This window comes from Oncorhynchus gorbuscha, linkage group LG17, assembly GCF_021184085.1.
Source record: "Oncorhynchus gorbuscha isolate QuinsamMale2020 ecotype Even-year linkage group LG17, OgorEven_v1.0, whole genome shotgun sequence".
NCBI lineage: Eukaryota > Metazoa > Chordata > Actinopteri > Salmoniformes > Salmonidae > Oncorhynchus > Oncorhynchus gorbuscha.
In genome coordinates, this window is record NC_060189.1 from 31,517,419 (window position 1) to 31,539,546 (window position 22,128).

The 22,128-nt window shown below is 43.9% G+C and overlaps 1 protein-coding gene across 4 annotated transcripts in view; it reads right to left on the reverse strand.

The window, feature by feature from the left end:
• Positions 1-21,305, reverse strand: part of slc24a4a (solute carrier family 24 member 4a) — an 85,505-nt gene extending 64,200 nt beyond the window's left edge. For all 4 annotated transcript variants that reach the window (XM_046309154.1, XM_046309155.1, XM_046309153.1 and 1 more), the window contains exons 1-2: positions 20,522-21,305; positions 15,317-15,430 (exon numbers count right to left, since the gene is read on the reverse strand). In XM_046309154.1, the coding sequence (XP_046165110.1) occupies positions 15,317-15,430; positions 20,522-20,684 (277 nt within the window). In that variant the 5' untranslated portion in view covers positions 20,685-21,305. The remainder of the gene's footprint in view (positions 1-15,316; positions 15,431-20,521) is intronic.
• Between the last annotated feature and the right edge of the window lie 823 nt (positions 21,306-22,128).

Sequence of the window (22,128 nt, forward strand, 5' to 3'; positions counted from 1 at the left end):
TATTGACTGTATGTTTGTTTAACTTCATGTGTTAACTCTGTGTTGTTGTATGTGTCGAACTGCTTTGCTTTATCTTGGCCAGGTCGCAATTGTAAATGATAACTTATTCTCAACATGCCTACCTGGTTAAATAAAGGTGAAATAAATAAATAACGTTTAAAAAATGACCTTGATTAACCGGTGCCCCTGCACCTTGACTCTGTACCAGTACCCCCCTGTACATAGCCTCGCTATTGTTATTTTACTGCTGCTATTTAATTATTTGTTACTTTTAGATTTTTTTACTTAACACTTATTTTTCTTAAAGCTGAATTGTTGGTTAAGGGCTTGTAAGTAAGCATTTCACTGTAAGGTCTACACCAAATTTTGAAATGAGTATTTTTACATATATTGACACGTTTTAATCAAATCAGCTATATTCACTGAGCTTGTCTGATGCTTTAAGGACACTGTTTGACTAGATAATTAGGACACACAAATGACTAGAGGGAGTCCTACCATAATTGATTTGATTGTTCTAGGCCGGGCTCAGACTTGCCGCTCTATGTTAAACAAAAGAAAGACAGCGATTGACTGTGACTAGCACCCGTTGTCTGTCTCTCCTCCCTGCTGCATCGACACCACAGAACATCAAACATCATTTCTGCCTGGATTTCTGCCTGAAATCCCTCATTTTTGTTTCGGGACAACATTCACTATTCCCTCAACCCTTGCTCTCTTTACGTGACACGTGCATGCATTGCATAAACGTGACCAAAGACCTATTTGCACGGGACTAGTATTATTACAGAACGTTGGTTATGTAATTATTACTCCAGAATGGCCATTATTCGGAGGGGATTTTCAAACGGCCCCCTGTAATTCTCTCCTTTTTCCCAATAAATTGACAGTTATGACAAAAGCCTGATGTTTTCTATTCTATGTGTGAAGACACAGTATTTCAACATGTCCACGTGATAGGGCCACACTGATAACTCAAGCTTGGTTCCAAAGTTTCTAAACCATACCAAACCATATTTCCTATAGTGTCGCCATAATATTTGAACTGAGGAAGTGTGATCGTAAATCATTAGGATATTTTTGCGATCCGCATTGCGTCCTAAATGCCACCCAGCCTTCAGATATGAGCTAAACAGTGCAATTGCAGTTGATATGCATTTTAAGGCTACGGATGAGAAAGTTAACTTAGAATTTCCAAACGTTTAGGTAAGTTGTATGCTGCTGCTATCGCTCTGTACTTTGCTCCGTCCATCTTTGCCTCGATCCTAACTAGTCTCCCAGAGAACCTTGTTTCTCATGGTCTGAGAGTCTTTATGTGCCTTTTGACAAACTCAAAGCGGGCTGTCATGTGCCTTTTACTGAGGAGTGGCTTCCGTCTGGTCACTCTACCATTAAGACCTAATTGGTGGAGTGCTTGCTGCTGAGATGGTTGACCTTCTGGAAGGTTCTCCCATCTAGAGAGGTACTCAAGAGTTCCGTTAATGACTATTGGTTTCTTAGTCACTTCTCTGTCCAAGGCCATTCTCTCCCGATTGCTCAGTTTGGCTGAGGAAGAGGAAGAGTCTTGGTGGTTCCAAACTTCTTCCATTTAAGAATGATGGAGGCCACTGTGTTATTGGGGACCTTCAATGATACAGACATTTTTTTGGTACCCTTCCCCAGATCTGTGCCTCGACACAATACTGTCTCAGAGGTCTACGGACAATTTCTTCGACCTCATGACTTGGTCTTTGCTCTGACATGACCTGTCAACTGTGGGACCTTATATAGTCAGGTGTGTGCCTTTCCAAATCATGTCCAATCAATTGAAATGACCACAGGTGGACTCAAATCAAATTCCCTCCGCAAGGCAATCAAACAAGCTAAGCGTCAGTATAGAGACAAAGTAGAATCTCAAATCAACGGCTCAGACACGAGGTATGTGGCAGGGTCTACAGTCAATCACGGATTACAAAAAGAAAACCAGCCCAGTCACGGACAAGGATGTCTTGCTCCCAGGCAGACTAAATAACTTTTTTGCCCGCTTTGAGGACAATACAGTGCCACTGACACGGCCCGCAACTAAAACATGCGGACTCTCCTTCACTGCAGCCGACGTGAGGAAAACATTTAAACGTGTCAACCCTCGCAAGGCTGCAGGCCCAGACGGCATCCCCAGCCGCGCCCTCAGAGCATGCGCAGACCAGCTGGCTGGTGTGTTTACGGACATATTCAATCAATCCCTATCCCAGGCTGTTGTTCCCACATGCTTCAAGAGGGCCACCATTGTTCCTGTTCCCAAGAAAGCTAAGGTAACTGAGCTAAACGACTACCGCCCCGTAGCACACACTTCCGTCATCATGAAGTGCTTTGAGGGACGAGTCAAGGACCATATCACCTCCACCCTACCTGACACCCTAGACCCACTCCAATTTGCGTACCGCCCAAATAGGTCCACAGACGATGCAATCTCAACCACACTGCACACTGCCCTAACTCACCTGGACAAGAGGAATACCTATGTGAGAATGCTGTACATTGACTACAGCTTGGCATTTAACACCATAGAGACCCTGGGTCTCGACCCCACCCTGTGCAACTGGGTACTGGACTTCCTGACGGGCCGCCCCCAGGTGGTGAGGGTAGGCAACAACATTTCCACCCCGCTGATCCTCAACACTGGGGCCCCACAAGTGTGCATTCTGAGCCCTCTCCTGTACTCCCTGTTCACCCATGACTGAGTGGCCACGCACGCCTCCAACTCAATCATCAAGTTTGCGGACGACACAACAGTGGTAGGCTTGATTACCAACAACGACGAGACTGCATACAGGGAGGAGGTGAGGGCCCTCGGAGTGTGGTGTCAGGAAAATAACCTCACACTCAACGTCAACAAAACTAAGGAGATTGTGGACTTCAGGAAACAGCAGAGGGAACACCCCCTATCCACATCGATGGAACAGTAGTGGAGAGGGTAGTAAGTTTTAAGTTCCTCGGCGTACACATCACAGACAAACTGAATTGGTCCACCCACACAGACAGCATCGTGAAGAAGGCGCAGCAGCGCCTCTTCAACCTCAGGAGGCTGAAGAAATCCGGCTTGTCACCAAAAGCACTCACAAACTTCTACAGATGCACAATCGAGAGCATCCTGTCGGGCTGTATCACCGCCTGGTACGGCAACTGCTCCACCCACAACCGTAAGGCTCTCCAGAGGGTAGTGAGGTCTGCACAACGCATCACCGGAGGCAAACTACCTGCCCTCCAGGACACCTACACCACCCGATGTCACAAGAAGGCCATAAAGATCATCAAGGACAACAACCACCCGAGCCAAAGCCTGTTCACCCCGCTATCATCCAGAAGGCGAGGTCAGTACAGGTGCATCAAAGCTGGGACCGAGAGACTGAAAAACATCTTCTATCTCAAGGCCATCAGACTGTTAAACAGCCACCACTAACATTGAGTGGCTGCTGCCAACATACTGACTCAACTCCAGCTCACTTTAATAATGGAAATTGATGGGGGAAAAAAAGTAAAATATATCACTAGCCACTTTAAGCTACCTTATATAATGTTCACATACCCTACATTATTCATCTCATATGTATATACTGTACTCTATATCATCTACTGCATATTTATGTAATACATGTATCACTAGCCACTTTAACTATGCCACTTTGTTAAATGTAAATGTAAATGTTTACATACTCATCTCATATGTATATACTGCACTCAATACCATCTACTGTATCTTGCCTATGCCGTTCTGTACCATCACTCATTCATATATCTTTATGTACATATTCTTTATCCCTTTACACTCGTTTGTATAAGGTAGTAGTTTTGGAATTGTTAGCTAGATTACTTGTTGGTTATTACTGCATTGTCGGAACTAGAAGCACAAGCATTTCGCTACACTCGCATTAACATCTGCTAACCATGTGTATGTGACAAATACAATTTGATTTGAAATTGTAGAAATATCTCAAGGATGATCAATGGAATGGAGCTCAATTTCGAGTCTCATAGCAAAGGGTCTGAATACTTATGTAAATTTGGAAAACCTGGTTTCACTTTGTCATTATTGTATGATTTAAAAAAAAACAACATTTAATCCATTTTAGAATAAGGCTGTAACGTCAAGGGATCTGAATACTTTCCGAAGGCACTGTAAAGATGAGTAAAGCAGTATATAAACATTATTAGAGTGACTAGTGCTCCATTACTAAAGTGGCCAGTGATTCCATGTCTATGTATATAGGGCAGCAGCCTCTAAGGTGCAGGTTTGAGTCACCGAGTGGTAGCTGCCTAGTGATGGCTGTTTACCAGTCTGATGGCCTTGAGATAGAAGCTGTTTTTCAGTCTCTTGTCCCAACTTTGATGCACTTGTACTGACCTCGCTTTCTGCCTGATAACGGGGTGAACAGACCGTGGCTTGGGTGGTTGTCTTTGATAATATTTTAGGCCTTACTGTGACATTTGGGTGCTGAAGATTTCCTGGGGGGCAGGCAATGTGCCCCCGGTGATGCTTGGGGAGCCCTGCGGTTGCGGGTGGTGCCGTTACCATACCAGGCGGTGATACAGCCCGACAGGATGCTCTCATTAGTGCATCTGTAAAAGTTTGTAAGGGTCTTAGGGGCAAAGCGGAATTTCTTCAGCCTCCTGAGGTTGAAGAAGCACTGTTGCGCATTCTTCACCACACTGTCTGTGTGAGTGGACCATTTTCAGATTGTCAGTGATGTGTACGCCGAGGAAATTGAATCTTTTTCCTTCTCCACTTTGGTCCTGTATACATGGATAGGGGCATGCTCCCTCTGCTGTTTCCTGAAGTCCACGATCAGCTCCTTCGGTTTGTTGATGGAGAGGCTCTGGCTCTAACCAGAACAGAAAGAGGAGTGGGAGACCCTGGTGCACAACTGAGCAAGAGGACAAGTACATTAGTGTCTAGTTTGAGAAACAGACCTTGCCTAGTTAAATAAAGGTTACACTAAGAGCATAACATTTCTGCACCCTAATTTTCGAATTCTTGTCTAACCACTACCCAAATGAAGATTAAGTGAAATATAAACTTGTGCATTTGAATGTCCTTTTTTCTCATTATTTTATTTTATTAACCTCACTAGGGTAGGAGGCATTCTTTTCACCTGTGCAGACTTCTTTTCTTTAAATTATTGTTTTATGTAGGATGCTACATTTTTAACCAGTTGCAACTGTAAGTAGGCCTAATTTAAATAAAAAAAATCATACTTCTATTAGGTTGTTAAGCCTTATAGCCTACCTCAGCCAGTTAAGTTATGTGAAGGCTTCGAAGAAATAGACTCCAATTAAGCCTTCTTGTTGTTTGTAAAGTCAAATTCAAAAAGGCCCTTGCTGTCACGTTGGTATGAAGAGATTCGGGAGACAGGCGCAGGAATGTGTAATAGTTTTTTAAATTCAGCCCAAATTACGGCATGCTGTGTAAAGGCACGGGGACAAAGACCAAACAAACACGTAACAAAAACACAGGGTTGAAACCCAAACAAAAGAGCGAGGAGTACCTTGAATAAATAACACACGCGCACAATGATTATCACACGGGACGAGACCCGTAATCATCTGTGCAATCCACAAGGGCACGGAAGCCCACAACACACAGCACAGGTACTCACACACACCAACTGACACTGTAACAATAATCGACAAGACCATGGAAACCAAAGGGCACATAAATACTATCAGTGGGAATAGGGGACAGGTGTGCTTGATGAGGGATCTGTGACACTCGCACATCTATCTTTGCAGGTGCATGGCAACACCTGGGTAAGATGAGAAAAAAAGAAGAAGGAATCCGCACACTGCTCTTGATCGTATCACTGACCTTTAATAAGCTTTACGTATCGGCCTCACGGCCTTCCTCAGAGCTTTTGGGAGTTTTGCTAACCCTTATGTAGACCTAGCCACACCCACATCCGTTCCACGCATCGAAAAGGGTTGGAGGCGAAGGAAAAACAAATAAGTGCTACCAAATATAATAATATGCATTTCATAAATATTCCAATAGTGGGTACATAAAACATATTAAACACGTCTGTAAAACCACAATGAGGACATCGACCTACCAAGCAAGTTTTCATAAATCATTGGGTACAGTGTAAAAAAAACGTCAGAGTAATCTGAAATAGGAGTATAATTCATGTTCAAATTTACAACATAAGGCCTTTAGGAAATCATGTCTGGAGGGTGAAAATCCCCAAACATTGCCTTTTACTCAGGGTATTATTAATATCACCTCCCCTGTCTGATATCTTAACTTTCTCTATTCCACAAAATCTAAAGGTAGAAATGTCATGTTTTAGATCATTAAAATGTACTGCGACTGGATAATCCCTGTCCTTTCTCCTAATTGAACGTTAAGTTCACTGATTCTCTGTTTGAGATAATGAGAGGTTTTACCCACATAGCACAGCCCACATGGACATTTAATAATGTAGATAACATGGGTAGTGGAGCACGTAATAATGTCATTTATTTGGAACCGTTTTCCTGCATGTGGGTGGCAGAAATATTCAAACACATCATATTGTTGCACTGTGCGCAGCCTCTGCATTTATAGCTACCATTTGGAAGAGGACGTAAAAGAGCCTGGCTGATTTTCTTTTGTGGCTGGCAGTTGCCATGGACATATTTTATTGCGTAAATAAAACATGCCAGTGTTTCTTGACCACATCTCCCACTTTCCGAGAGTTCAAAGTATATGTGGTGAACATATACATAATGTTCTTTAGCTTTAGTGGGTATGAATTGTCCACGTACAAGGCGTGTCCCTTGCTGAGATGAGGAGCCAGCATGGTCATCACCCAGACCTGGACACCCCAAGCCCCTCATAATGTTGCATGTCAGTGGTGGACCCTGTGTAAACTATAATGTCCTGGACAAATCCTGTCTTCACGTCGCACATGACAAAGAACCAACCTTTCCATAACATCAGGGACTCATCAACGCATAATTCCTTGTATGGCACAAAGACCCGACCAAATGCTGATGTAAGGCTGGTAAGAACATTTCTTATTTTGTATAACGGGTCATTTAGGTTGCAGTTGCATTGTTGACAAAATGCATCACAGCAGAACTAGGAAGCGATCTTAGGAAAAGAGGTTGGCAAAGAAGGGAGTTGCAAACATAGGATCTGTGCTCCAGTATTCTCTTTGGGAGGTCTTCTTTACTATTCCCATAAGAAGGACATTCACCAGGAAGGTATACATTTCACTAATTGTGGTTATCACCCATTTAGCGAGTTTCCCCCCCACTCCTGGCTCTCTCTTCTCCTGTAGCTCCAAGGCATAGTGATTGATCTCCTACTATGTCTCCCACCAGCTCCTCTGTCAGAAACAACTTGAAGCACTCTGCCTCAGATGGAAATGGCAAGGGGATTTGCACTCCAGACTGGGACTCATCAAAGCAAACAGCAGGGCCAGGAGGGGTGGCAGCCTTCCACTGTCGGTCTGCCTCCTTCACCACCAGCATCTTCAAAGGGACCTCCAGTGGACAAGGGATCCTCAGATTCAGGGTTCTCAATGGCTATAAGGTTAGGGGGCAGCTACTCACTGTCACTTTCAGAATCCTATTCCTGACTTTCATACTCAGACTCATAGTCAGAATGTAAAAGAAATCTCCAGAATTTCCACATTTGTGAGTTGTTTCCTTTTGAAAGACATTGCTAATGCTACAGCTTATCTCACTAGTGTCACGCCTTGGTCATTGTATTTTGTGTTTTTGTTATATGTTTGGGTAGGCCAGGGTGTGACATGGGTTTATATGTTGTGTTTCATATTGGGGTTTGTATTATTTGGGATAGCGGCTGATTAGGGGTGTGGTATAGGCTTGGCTGCCTGAGGCGATTCTCAATTAGAGTCAGGTGCTTATCGTTGTCTCTGATTGGGAACCGTATTTAGGTAGCCTGAGTTCGCTTTGTATTTTGTGGGTGTTTGTTCCTGTCTCTGTGTAGTTTCACCAGATAGGCTGTAATTAGTTTCACGTTCCGTTCTGTTGTTTTTGTATTTCAGTTATTTCATGTACCGCTATTCTGTTCATTAAAGTCATGAGTAACCTACACGCTGCATTTCGGTCCGACTTTCTTCATTCAACAGACGAACGCCGATACAACTAACTACATACATAAACAACAACACTGAATGGCTCAGAGTGAGAGGTTACGTAATTCACTGCCAGCACGCGCCTCTTGTATCAATAAATCCCTATTAGAAAATGTTTTGTGTGGTAATTATTTATATATTTACTGCTTTATTCACATGTTTTTAAGTACTGGTGACAAAACATGCATTCCGATTCTTGCATAGACTTTAATGGGCACATATTATGTGTGTAAAATAATTTTTGAATGTGTACTGATTATGATGCGCTAAGCTAATTTCAACTATGTGTGGAGTCATGTTTGCTGACATACAATGTATACCAGGTTTCATGTAATCGTCTGTCAGACCAAAGATGTTATATCAAAATGAGGTGAGTAAGGGTTCACCCATTTTTCAGGAACTTCTGGAAGTGAATGGTGGGATGTGAGACGACACACCCCCTTCAACATGCATACTATAAACTAGTCGACCGATTATGATTTTTCTATACCAATGCCGATTTATTGGAGGACCAAAAAAAAGACGATTCCGATTAATCGGCCAATTTATACATATATATTTGTAATAATGACTGAATGAACATTGTAACTTAATATATAATACATCAATAAAATCTATTTAGTCTCAAATAAATAATGAAACATGTTCAATTTGGTTTAAATAATGCAAAAACAAAGTGTTGGAGAAGAAAGTAAAAGTGCAATATGTGCCATGTAAAAAAGCTAACGTTTAAGTTAGAACATATGAAAGCTGGTGGTTCCTTGTAACAAGAGTCTTCAATATTGCCAGGTAAGAAGTTTTATTTCTCTCTATACCATTTGTATTTCATATACCTTTTGACTATTGGATGTTCTAACAGGTACATTAGTATTGTCAACCTACATTACATTACATTTACATTTAAGTCATTTAGCAGACGCTCTTATCCAGAGCGACTTACAAATTGGTGCATTCACCTTATGACATCCAGTGGAACAACCACTTTACAATAGTGCATCTAAATATTTTAAGGGGGGAGGGGGTGAGAAGGATTACTTTATCCTATCCTAGGTATTCCTTAAAGAGGTGGGGTTTCAGGTGTCTCCGGAAGGTGGTGATTGACTCCGCTGTCCTGGCGTCGTGAGGGAGTTTGTTCCACCATTGGGGAGCCAGAGCAGCGAACAGTTTTGACTGAGCTGAGCGGGAACTGTACTTCCTCAGTGGTAGGGAGGCGAGCAGGCCAGAGGTGGATGAACGCAGTGCCCTTATTTGGGTGTAGGGCCTGATCAGAGCCTGGAGGTACTGAGGTGCCGTTCCCCTCACAGCTCCGTAGGCAAGCACCATGGTCTTGTAGCGGATGCGAGCTTCAACTGGAAGCCAGTGGAGAGAGCGGAGGAGCGGGGTGACGTGAGAGAACTTGGGAAGGTTGAACACTAGACGGGCTGCGGCGTTCTGGATGAGTTGTAGGGGTTTAATGGCACAGGCAGGGAGCCCAGCCAACAGCGAGTTGCAGTAATCCAGACGGGAGATGACAAGTGCCTGGATTAGGACCTTCGCCGCTTCCTGTGTGAGGCAGGGTCGTACTCTGCGGATGTTGTAGAGCATGAACCTACAGGAACGGGCCACCGCCTTGATGTTAGTTGAGAACGACAGTTTGTTGTCCAGGATCACGCCAAGGTTCTTAGCGCTCTGGGAGGAGGACACAATGGAGTTGTCAACCGTGATGGCGAGATCATGGAACGGGCAGTCCTTCCCCGGGAGGAAGAGCAGCTCCGTCTTGCCGAAGTTCAGCTTGAGGTGGTGATCCGTCATCCACACTGATATGTCTGCCAGACATGCAGAGATGCGATTCGCCACCTGGTCATCAGAAGGGGGAAAGGAGAAGATTAATTGTGTGTCGTCTGCATAGCAATGATAGGAGAGACCATGTGAGGTTATGACAGAGCCAAGTGACTTGGTGTATAGTGAGAATAGGAGAGGGCCTAGAACAGAGCCCTGGGGGACACCAGTGGTGAGAGCGCGTGGTGAGGAGACAGATTCTCGCCACGCCACCTGGTAGGAGCGACCTGTCAGGTAGGACGCAATCCAAGCGTGGGCCGCGCCGGAGATGCCCAACTCGGAGAGGGTGGAGAGGAGAATCTGATGGTTCACAGTATCGAAGGCAGCCGATAGGTCTAGAAGGATGAGAGCAGAGGAGAGAGAGTTAGCTTTAGCGGTGCGGAGCGCCTCCGTGATACAGAGAAGAGCAGTCTCAGTTGAATGACTAGTCTTGAAACCTGACTGATTTGGATCAAGAAGGTCATTCTGAGAGAGATAGCGGGAGAGCTGACCAAGGACGGCACGTTCAAGAGTTTTGGAGAGAAAAGAAAGAAGGGATACTGGTCTGTAGTTGTTGACATCGGAGGGATCGAGTGTAGGTTTTTTCAGAAGGGGTGCAACTCTCGCTCTCTTGAAGACGGAAGGGACGTAGCCAGCGGTCAGGGATAAGTTGATGAGCGAGGTGAGGTAAGGGAGAAGGTCTCCGGAAATGGTCTGGAGAAGAGAGGAGGGGATAGGGTCGAGCGGGCAGGTTGTTGGGCGGCCGGCCGTCACAAGACGCGAGATTTCATCTGGAGAGAGAGGGGAGAAAGAGGTCAGAGCACAGGGTAGGGCAGTGTGAGCAGAACCAGCGGTGTTGTTTGACTTAGCAAACGAGGATCGGATGTCGTCGATCTTCTTTTCAAAATGGTTGACGAAGTCATCTGCAGAGAGGGAGGAGGGGGAGGGGGAGGAGGATTCAGGAGGGAGGAGAATGTGGCAAAGAGCTTCCTAGGGTTAGAGGCAGATGCTTGGAATTTAGAGTGGTAGAAAGTGGCTTTAGCAGCAGAGACAGAGGAGGAAAATGTAGAGAGGAGGGAGTGAAAGGATGCCAGGTCCGCAGGGAGGCGAGTTTTCCTCCATTTCCGCTCGACCTTCCGGAGCCCTGTTCTGTGAGCTCGCATTGAGTCGTCAAGCCACGGAGCGGGAGGGGAGGACCGAGCCGGCCTGGAAGATAGGGGACATAGAGAGTCAAAGGATGCAGAAAGGGAGGAGAGGAGGGTTGAGGAGGCAGAATCAGGAGATAGGTTGGAGAAGGTTTGAGCAGAGGGAAGAGATGATAGGATGGAAGAGGAGAGAGTAGCGGGGGAGAGAGAGCGAAGGTTGGGACGGCGCGATACCATCCGAGTAGGGGCAGTGTGGGAAGTGTTGGATGAGAGCGAGAGGGAAAAGGATACAAGGTAGTGGTCGGAGACTTGGAGGGAGTTGCAATGAGGTTAGTGGAAGAACAGCATCTAGTAAAGATGAGGTCGAGCGTATTGCCTGCCTTGTGAGTAGGGGGAAGGTGAGAGGGTGAGGTCAAAAGAGGAGAGGAGTGGAAAGAAGGAGGCAGAGAGGAATGAGTCAAAGGTAGACGTGGGGAGGTTAAAGTCGCCCAGAACTGTGAGAGGTGAGCCGTCCTCAGGAAAGGAGCTTATCAAGGCATCAAGCTCATTGATGAACTCTCCGAGGGGACCTGGAGGGCGATAAATGATAAGGATGTTAAGCTTGAAAGGGCTGGTAACTGTGACAGCATGAAATTCAAAGGAGGCGATAGACAGATGGGTAAGGGGAGAAAGAGAGAATGACCACATGGGAGAGATAAGGATCCCTATGCCACCACCCCGCTGACCAGAAGCTCTCGGGGTGTGCGAGAACACGTGGGCGGACGAAGAGAGAGCAGTAGGAGTAGCAGTGTTATCTGTGGTGATCCATGTTTCTGTCAGTGCCAAGAAGTCGAGGGACTGGAGGGAGGCATAGGCTGAGATGAACTCTGCCTTGTTGGCTGCAGATCGGCAGTTCCAGAGGCTACCGGAGACCTGGAACTCCACGTGGGTCGTGCGCGCTGGGACCACCAGATTAGGGTGGCAGCGGCCACGCGGTGTGGAGCGTTTGTATGGTCTGTGCAGAGAGGAGAGAACAGGGATAGACAGACACATAGTTGACAGGCTACAGAAGAGGCTACGCTAATGCAAGGAGATTGGAATGACAAGTGGACTACACGTCTCGAATGTTCAGAAAGTTAAGCTTACGCTTAACTTACGCTTACGCTTAAGCTTAAGCTTAAGTTAAGTTAACCTAATCTCGGGAGTTGATACGCTTGAAGTTATAACAGCGCAATGCTTGAAGCACATTGAAGAGCTGCTGGCAAAAGCACAAAAGTGCTGTTTGAATGAATGCTTACGAGCCTACTGCTGCCTACCACCGCTCAGTCAGACTGCTCTATCAAATCATAGACTTAATTATAATGTAATAACACACAGAAATACGAGACTAAGGTCATTAATATGGTCAAATCCGGAAACTATCATGTGATAGTGATCGTACGCTACAGGGACCACTGTAGAATGATCACACCGATGTGTTGGTATGTGTGAAAACGTTAAAGTCCCAAGCTACAATAAATGCTCCATCAGGATATGCTGTTACTAGTTTGCACAAAGTCCAGTGTAGTTCCTTGAGAGCCGTCGGCTTGAGGGGGAAAATACACGGCCATGACGATAACATGACGATAACCTGACGATAACCGATGACCGAAGAGAACTATTTATCTTATTTGGGTTTACAGTATATGATAGTCAGTGATACTTCCCCTCCTTCTAAGTGTAGCAAGGGAATTCTTTGATGTTGATTCGAAATTAGGACAATTAATGTTTAGTAGTTCCCTCAAGATTCATACTGCACATTATGACCACCTAGTTATTGTAATTACATATTTACTAAGTGTGGCATTTTAATTACATTAAGAAGGTTGAAGAAGATATTTTTATATCTACTAGAGTCATCACAGTATGTACAGTAGACTACAATAGTAGAAGAATAACGTATTGGACAGAGACGCTATCAGTCAAAACCACTCAAAAACCCAAGAGGGATTTCACACACTTCTAACCGTCTCCAAACTAGCCCTGTGATAGCTACTATGACCTCTAGTTGACCTTCAGCTCAGTCAGCTGCCTTCAGCTCCCTCTCTCTTTCTCCCTCTATCTGTCTCTCCCTTCCTCTTTCTCCCTTCCACACTCGCTATCTCCCACTTTCTCTCTCTCTCTCCATCTCTCCCTTTTTTCTTTCTTTCTCTTCTCTCTTTGCCTCCCCGCCCTCATGCTGTACGGTACACTACAGATCTCACCACCACACTGGCACATACCATAGACATACACACCAGTCCGTGTGTCACACACACTCAGATTTGCTGAGAGCTATCAGTGGAGAAGCTCTTTGCTGGGTCCTGACAAGGCCACACAGTTCACTGCTGATCCAGACTGTCTGACAGCTGCGTGTGTGTGCGTGTGAGCGTGCGCGTGTGCGTGCGTGTGTGCGTGCGTTACTCTCACAAAGACTCTGCTTGTCAGCACTAAAGTCGAGAGGAGTTGGGGCCAACTCTGAGTGAGGCAAGGTTGAACTATGGGATGGGGGAAAACTATGGACATAAGAGGGAAAGCTAGGTGGGAGGGCACACTGTGACAGCAGTGCAAACTACTGCAGTATAAGGCATTCTGAATGTATCTGCTTCATCAACTGAACTGGCCAGATGTGTTTTACTCTATTCCTAATCCATCCACTATTTCCAATGAGTTCACTCAGCAGTCAGGGCTTAGGTGCTCTGCCTTGATGTTTGCAATTCCTCTGCTGCATAACCATATGGGCGGCAGGTAGCCTAGTGGTTAGAGCGTTGGGCAAGTAACCAAAAGGTTGCTAGATCAAATCCTCAAGCAGGTAAAAATCTGTCATTCTTCCCCTGAACAAGGCAGTTAACCCACTGTTCCTAGGCTGTCATTGTATATAAGAATTTGTTCTTAATTTAGTGGCATGCCTAGTTAAATAAAGGTAAAGTTAAAAAGAATGTGTTCCCTGCTGTTCAAAACACAAAGGATGACAATGTGTATGTCAACAGGCTAAGCAGTGGGAACAGATTTGAGCAGCTAAAATACAACTTGCTTTTTCGGTTAATGATGACTGGAAGGATTAAGAAGCATGTTATCCCATTTGAACATCAGCCTTTCAAATAAACAGAGAAATACAATGTATGTGTTGTCTGTGGATTTCGGGGGTCCTCTAAGGTGTGTGGTTGTCCCTGCTATTGTGAGAAGCAGTCGGTCAGTCGATACTGTACATCAGTTCACCACTGTATCATGGTGTAAAAATAGCACATCCACTTCTATTAATAGACAGCACATCCAAGGTCCTATCAGGAAACTGACTATCAGCACCATTCTGGGGGCTGTACTGATGCTGAAGGTTGTGTATAGAATCAATATCAACACATAAGTGTGTCAACAACAAAAAACTATGATAAATCAATACCCCCCCCCAAAGAAACCATCAGTAGAACCCTCTTCACTCTTCATTGAAAATAGGAAAGATTTCATGATGCCACAGTCAGTGCTGCCATGATATTATTATTTGTTATGCTCATAATTTTGGGTTTGCATGCTGTCAGGTTTCAGTTCTCTGCTCTCTCTCTTTCTTTCTTTCTTTCTTTCTTTCTCTCTTTCTCTCTTTCTCTCTTTCTCTCTTTTTCTCTTTCTCTTTCTCTTTCTCTCTCTCGCTCTCGCTCGCTCTCTCTCGCCCACATAGTGGACCTTTACAGTTCGTTCCTGTGCCTCCAACACCAACTCATCTCATTCGTCATCTAGCTGGAGGCTGCACCCACCCACCTGGACACCAAGGTTGCCCTCATTTGCAAATCTCATCTGCAGAAATTACAGTAGGAAAAACTGCTGCTCTTATAAAGAACAAAGATAATAACTAGAGAGCTAGTAGATATAGTGAAACATCCAAGGCAACCAATCCCTTCCCATCTCACCCCAGCTGTTCTGTCTCTGACTGACTCAGAGCATGTGTAGGCTGTAGGAAGCATGTAGGCTGTGCCATTGTATAACAAACTGTGAACAGCTTTCCTATTACGTCTTCCCAAGCTGCAGGAGCTGGCTGACTGGACAGGTTCAGGGAAAAGTACTGTATAATGGGTACAACATGTCTCTAGGCCTGATTAGGGTACAATACAACCCTACCTGGCTCTGTGCAGGTTTAGAGTGGAGGGTTAGGTTACAGGTTTAAGGTACCGGTTATAGGGTACACTACCTACAGTACCTAGCTATGTGTAGGTTTAAGGTTGGGTTAGGGTATAGGTTTAGGGTACATGTTTAGGATTCACTACCTACCTGGCTCTGTGCAGTTCTTATCCAGTGTGTCATTGTCTCCGTCCACGGCCATCAGCCTGCGTCCCAGACGGTTTGTTGTGTCAACCAGCCCCTGCTCCAGGACCAGACCATGTCCTATGTTCGAGTTAGAAAAGAGTTAGGAACATTTATTTAAGTGTCACTCCACAATGATAAAATAATACAAAATACAGATTTTCTTTCAACCACATTGTGGACGACTCAAATGGAGTTTTAAGGCACTAAAAACAATAATGGTCAAACACAGAGTAGTCCCCCCCCCCCCCCCATCGTGGCATGGACTCCGCAAGGTGTCAAAAGCGTTCCACAGGGACACTTACATCTGTAGTCTTGCCCATTTACTCTCTGAATGGCACGCATACACAATCCATGTTTCAATTGTCTCAAGGCTAAAAAAACAAACATCTTTCTTCAACCTGTCTCCTCTGCTTCATCTTCACTGATTTGAAGTGGATTTAACAAGTGACCTCAATAAGGGTTCATAGCTTTCACCTGGATTCACCTGGTCAACCTATGTCACGGAAAGAGCAGGTGTTCCTGATGTTTTGTACGCTCAGTGTATAACACATGACATCATCTGTACACATGTACGTATAAACAAAAATGTTAAAAAAGCACAGTGGATAAAAGGACAATTAGACACTTAAATAGAAACGTCTCAGTTGGAGGATAAGATGGCAGGCTTTGGCGGAGGCATTTACATGTTTGTTACCTGATAGAATTCCACATCATTTATTATTTTCATCAGACCATTAACATTTTGATTTTGGTTGGACAGCTGACAAAAAAGATCATCCCTAATTTAGTTGTAAGAACCCACCTGTAAAGCACTGCATTGAGCTTCAGTTTCAACGGAACCATCTTTACAAAATGTACATACACATTTATCTAGGGAAATGTTTGTGTATCGTCTCAATAGCAAGAGGGACCACTCCTGGGCTGTTGCTGTGACTGTATTGCCGCCACTCCGGCATTCACTCCACATCAAAATGTATATTGCTTGGATAAAACAGTACATCAGGAAAGAAACAGGCAGTGAACATGCATTGAAACACTGGGCTTTGCATCTCAAATCCTTATATAGCGAACTACTTTTGACCAGGGCTGATAGTGCACTACTTTTGACCAGAGCCATATCGGATATAGCTGCCATTTGTCTTTGCATGTGGTGACTCTGTCACAGAAATACAAGGTCCAATGTTGATTAAACCAACAAGCTGTAAAAGCGGCGGCCGGATATTCAGCACCATTGAAGCAAGACAGTGATGGAATCTAAATTTGGAAGTTCAGCACCACATGAGAGTGGACAGCGACAGTCTCAGGTGCAGCCACTCTCCACTGGGAGAAGCCTTGGAAATTAATCTAGGTCTGACCAGGAAGTCAAAAGCCTGGAATGTAGTTAGGACTAACCAATGCTATATGGGTGGCAGTCTATAATATTTATTTTATTGTGGTGTATCAGACCTATCAACATGTATATAGACGGATGTGACTGAATATAATGCGACTCATTTGTAAGTAAAAAAAGCCTGATTATAACAGACCAGACAGTGCTATCTCCAGCCCTAACAGTTGCTCGTCTGTGGTGACGTATTTTACATCCGTTTACGTGTGATATCATGTTTGTTATAAACCCTTAAGCTCCTTGTTATTCTAATACAATTAGGGAACTCTGCGACATGTTTTATCCAAAGAGATGATGTTTAAATTGATAATGCCCTGTTAAACGTTTTTTTTCAAAAGCTTTGGTGCCATTTTCACAAGTATATGGTGAGTTTTCACAAGGCAGTTGTTTCAAATCTCTTAAGTACATTTTCAATTGACTATAAGTATAACACACAATTCACTTTTTCACCACACTTATTAGTGTTTTATCTAAAAAGACATGTTTCACATTGCAATACATGTTCATATAAAGTAATTGCTTTTCACAATCCAATACTCACATGACTTTTGATACGATTGTCTTCTCATTTGTTAAAATACATTTTACTATTCTGTAATCCGACTGCTGTTATTCGATAATCACTTAACCGTTTGGTAAAGCTGTAGATTTGAAACGGGTTTTTGTCTACAACAGATTTTGAGAACTAGGCCCTAATGTATGTTTGTAAAGTATAAACATATAAAGTATGACATATACTGTAATGTACTATTATGACGATAACTATTTAGATTTTACTTCACAGTATTTTTGAAAGAATTGGAAAAGAGATGTACTGTGTGCAACATGCGTCCCCTACACAGTAAACATGTATCCAAAATGATGTTCCTTTTTGATGGGGGAGGGTCACACTGCTTTACTAAAATTACATTTGCCAATGCAGTACTGTAATATATCCAAAGTGACAGTGTGTGTATGGACAGTGTGTCCATACATCTTGGTATGTGACCCCAGTGCGAATCAAACCCTCAACTCTGGTGTTGCTTGTGCCATGCTCTTACTACCTGAGCCACACAGGACCACGGCAATACAATACTGTCGAATACAATACATGACTACAATACAGGTCCAAGGTGTACCATTGCCATCGCCATGAGCATGGCACCTTCCTTCAGGCCATGAATGAGGCATGTAAGGACATCAATCCAGACCTACTTTACGTCAGGCTTGAAATTCACTGTTCCAAAATGTTTTTCACTAGGTGCATGAACAATGAGGATATTTACTGCGATGTTAATGAGAACCAATGGTCAAATGTTCAAGACAGGCTTGATGCAAACTTGTGCCTGCTAAACGTCATTTTTCTTTAATTAATTGAATGTTTCATTTGATTACAGTACACCTATGTTGTAATGATACCTAGTTAATACATTTCTGTTTTTGCATCAATGATTGTGAAAGATGACTTCAATGATTACACCTTTGATCACACATGGGGTAGAAATGATGGAAATGACATTTTCTGTAAATGTTGCTGAGACTTGTAAGGGTATTGCCTCATGTGAAAACAGTGTAATGTGCTGTAATTTACAGTAATGTAACATATTACATTCAAAGGACAATTTTGAAACATGTATCTTGCGTTGCTATTGGATGAACTGGTTGTTCAAATATCATTCTGTTTAAAAAAAATCTATGTTCTCATGGTATTTCACAGTAAACGTATATTTGTGATCGATGATTGTGTGGCGAGAGATGTCTCCAAACAACATGAATGCACAACAAAAGGTTTTGAATGTCAGCCTTGCTGCATTACAAGTGTTAGCGGTTTGGAGTTTGGAGAATTCCCCAGATACTTGTGAAAATAGCACCAAAGCGATTGAAAAAAAAGAGTGGTATGTTCAAACAGGGACAACAGACTACATAGGCATCTTTAATGGCATGATATATAAACAGGTCTTATGATACAGAGAGCTGAGGACAAAGGCAAGTGGGTAAACTGAAATGGTAGCCTAGGGGAGAATTTACCAAACAGTCCTGGGACTTAGTGTGTGTGTGTGTGTGTGTGTGTGTGTGTGTGTGTGTGTGTGTGTGTGTGTGTGTGTGTGTGTGTGTGTGTGTGTGTGTGTGTGTGTGTGTGTGTGTGTGTGTGTGTGTGTGTGTGTGTGTGTGTGTGTGTGTGTGTGTGTGAGAAAGTTACAGAGATTAACATATTTCAGGACTCAGAAGTCCAGTGTATGTGTGTGTAGAGAAAATTACAGAGATTAATATATTTCAGTCCACTGTATGTGTGTGGTTCATTAAAGATCCACATACCAGTTGTGAACTAATCTGGTCTGGAGTAGTGAGGGATAATTCATAACAAAGGCAAGCCAGCATCAAATATGAACAGTTTCAGAAATACAAGCCCTCATATGTTTTGTGCAGTCCGGAGTTGCCAGGTGCTAATTGCCAGTTTACATGTGATTCCTCCATATTGGAGGTAGAAAACTATTTATTTGGCTTGTCCTGTAATAAATTGCTGATTCAAACCCCAGTCTTGACCGTTCCCCTCTCCCCCTATCTTTCAATTGTTTACGTAATTTTGCAACATTGATGTAACAACTTCCTCAGGGATCAAGACCAACAGAGTAACACTTTGACAGCTGAGTGACCTCCTGAAACAATAATTCAATGACTGGTCATAGTTCATATGTCCTGGTGCATAAATGTATAGATTTAGGTTTAATGGGTCATTTTTGTTCAGCTCTTACACATAATCTATGGCACCAAATTGGTAAACGTACAGGTTTTGTGATATTGACGTATGCTGTTGTTATCTGTCTCTTCAGTCTTCAGAGAGCGATGTAGTACAGATCAATTAATACAGCGAGGTCATTTTTTGGCTGTACTGGTTGAAATCGAAGTGGTTGTCTACAAACCCAAGCTGCGGTACTGGTTGAAACCGACGTGGTTGTCCACAAATCCACGCAGCCGGCGCGCAACACTGTCTACCTCCAGCGCCCCCCAACAACTCCCCTAGGCCACCGCGACAGAGACAGCAACATGTCCAAGAAATCAATAGAAAACGAAAACTAACATGTTTTGGGCGTCTTAAAGAAGTGGATATTTGGTGTAAATCATGAGTGATTGAGAATGACCTGTGACTCACATTATATTCCAGAACATATTGCCTATGTTTTGCATAGGCCTATACTGCGGCACATACCGTAAACTTCATGCACGAACATACGAAACACTCACACACACACGCGCATACACGCATACATACCCTGCGATTACCTATCCACGTGAGTCAGCCAAGTCATATATAGGCTATAGCATATACGTCCCTTATTTGTCTGCCTATATCTGAGTTTCCCAGATGCAGGTGGAGTAAACAAATTATCCAAACAGAATAGACATGTGTACTGCCTGGCCAGTTGGAATCCTGAGCGCTGTAATCTCGTTCCGCCTACATCTTTTTTTTTTTTTTTTGAGAATGTAAGAAAACACGCACGCCACAAATACCAATCTCCATCTCGAACCATGTGTATTATTACAGCGTCCCACTATGCCGAGTTTCTAGTGGATTGATCAGAGGCGGGCAAGAAGACCTTCACATACATCATTTTAAACAGCAGAGTCATATATGTATTAGTTACGAGATATTTGTTGTACACCAACGAGGTGCATGTCAAATGTGCACAATCACAACATTGAATTCATTTTTAGTTCCACATAATCCCGTAATTATATACGCGTTCCTCCCCGGGCAACCCTGGGATGCCTCGGCTCTCCGTCTCTTCTCGTAGCCTACTCACCTGTTTTTGTGAGCAGGGCGGACATGCACCACGTCAAAGATAAAATACTGCAGATAAAACAGACTTGAACGAAAAGCATCTGTCTCCTCTTGCGAACTTTGAAGATTTGAGCTATGACGCTCTTTTTCGACATGGTGCAGTTCTGCTCAGGTAACGGCTCCATGGCTGTACAGTATGCGGGGAAAGCGGGCAACGTGCTCGTCCTCCTCCCTCTCCCTGCAGATAGTGACCCACTCAGCGCCGTGCCGCAGATTGTTCGGACAGCAGGAATCGCCCGAGTATCGTTTCACACAACGAAGGGTCAGGATGCCGTCCCTGTTTGAAATGACGGAAGGGCAGATCCTCGACAGAGGCAGCAGAACGAACAGCTCGCATGTGTCTCTGAAAGCCGCTTGTGAGAATTGTGTCCTGGCGAAAATGCTGTTGTAGTTTTTTTTTTTATAAATGAGGCTACACAATCTGCAAATGTTCCATTATTATAGAATGTAGGCCTAAGGAGGCTAAAGCATATCTGTTTATTATCAAAATAACACAATATGTCAAGCAGCCTAAAGCTCTGTGCCAGTTGGCATCTTCAAAAGCCACCGAAAGCACCTTTATGTGTCCAGTGTGTCACAATAAGGTAGATTTAGTGGCGTTGAAAATAGGTCATTCTCCGATATTGTTCCATTTGCTTGATATTGTCTCCCACTCCCAAAAATACTCGGGGGCGAAAACATTTTCTGCAAAAATATTAGCTAATCTCACACTTTCATCCCACCACAGAGCGCACTCCCCCACATGCAGCTGCAACTTCTACATGTGAGTGATGCTTGACACGTGACACACGGCAGCGAACGACCTCTCTCCCCCATGGTACCACCATGCTGGCTGCCTGCCTGTACGGTGCATTCGGCAAGTATTCAGACCCCTTCCCCATTTCCACATTTTGTTACGTTACAGCCTTATTCTAAAAACGATTTTTTAAATGTTATTTCATGAGTCTACACACAATACTCCATGACAAAGCGACAACAGGTTTTTGTAAATGTATTATAAAAATAACAATAATACCTTATTTACATAAGCATTCAGACCCTTTGCTATGAGAATCCAAATTGAGCTCAGGTGCATCCTGTTTCCATTGATCATCCTTGAGATGTTTCTAAAACTTGATTGGAGTCCACCTGTGGTAAATTCAATTGATTGAACATGATTTGGAAAGGCACACACCTGTCCATATAATGTTCCACAGTTGACAGTGCATGTCAGAGCAAAAACCAAGCCTTGAGGTCAAAGGAATTGTCTGTAGAGCTCCGAGACAGGATTGTGTCGAGGCACAGATCTGGGGAAGGGTACCAAAGCATTTCTGCAGCATTGAAGGTCCCCAAGAACACGGTGGCCCCCATCATTCTAAAATGGAAGAAGTTTGAAACCACCAAGACTCTTCATAGAGCTGGACGCCCGGCCAAACTGAGCAATCAGGGGAGAAGGGCCTTGGTCAGAGGGGTGACCAGGAACCTGATGATCACTCTGACAGAGCTTCCAGAAGGACAACCATCTCTGCAGCACTTCACCAATCAGGCCTTTATGGTAGAGTAGCCAGATGGAAGCCACTCCTCAGTAAA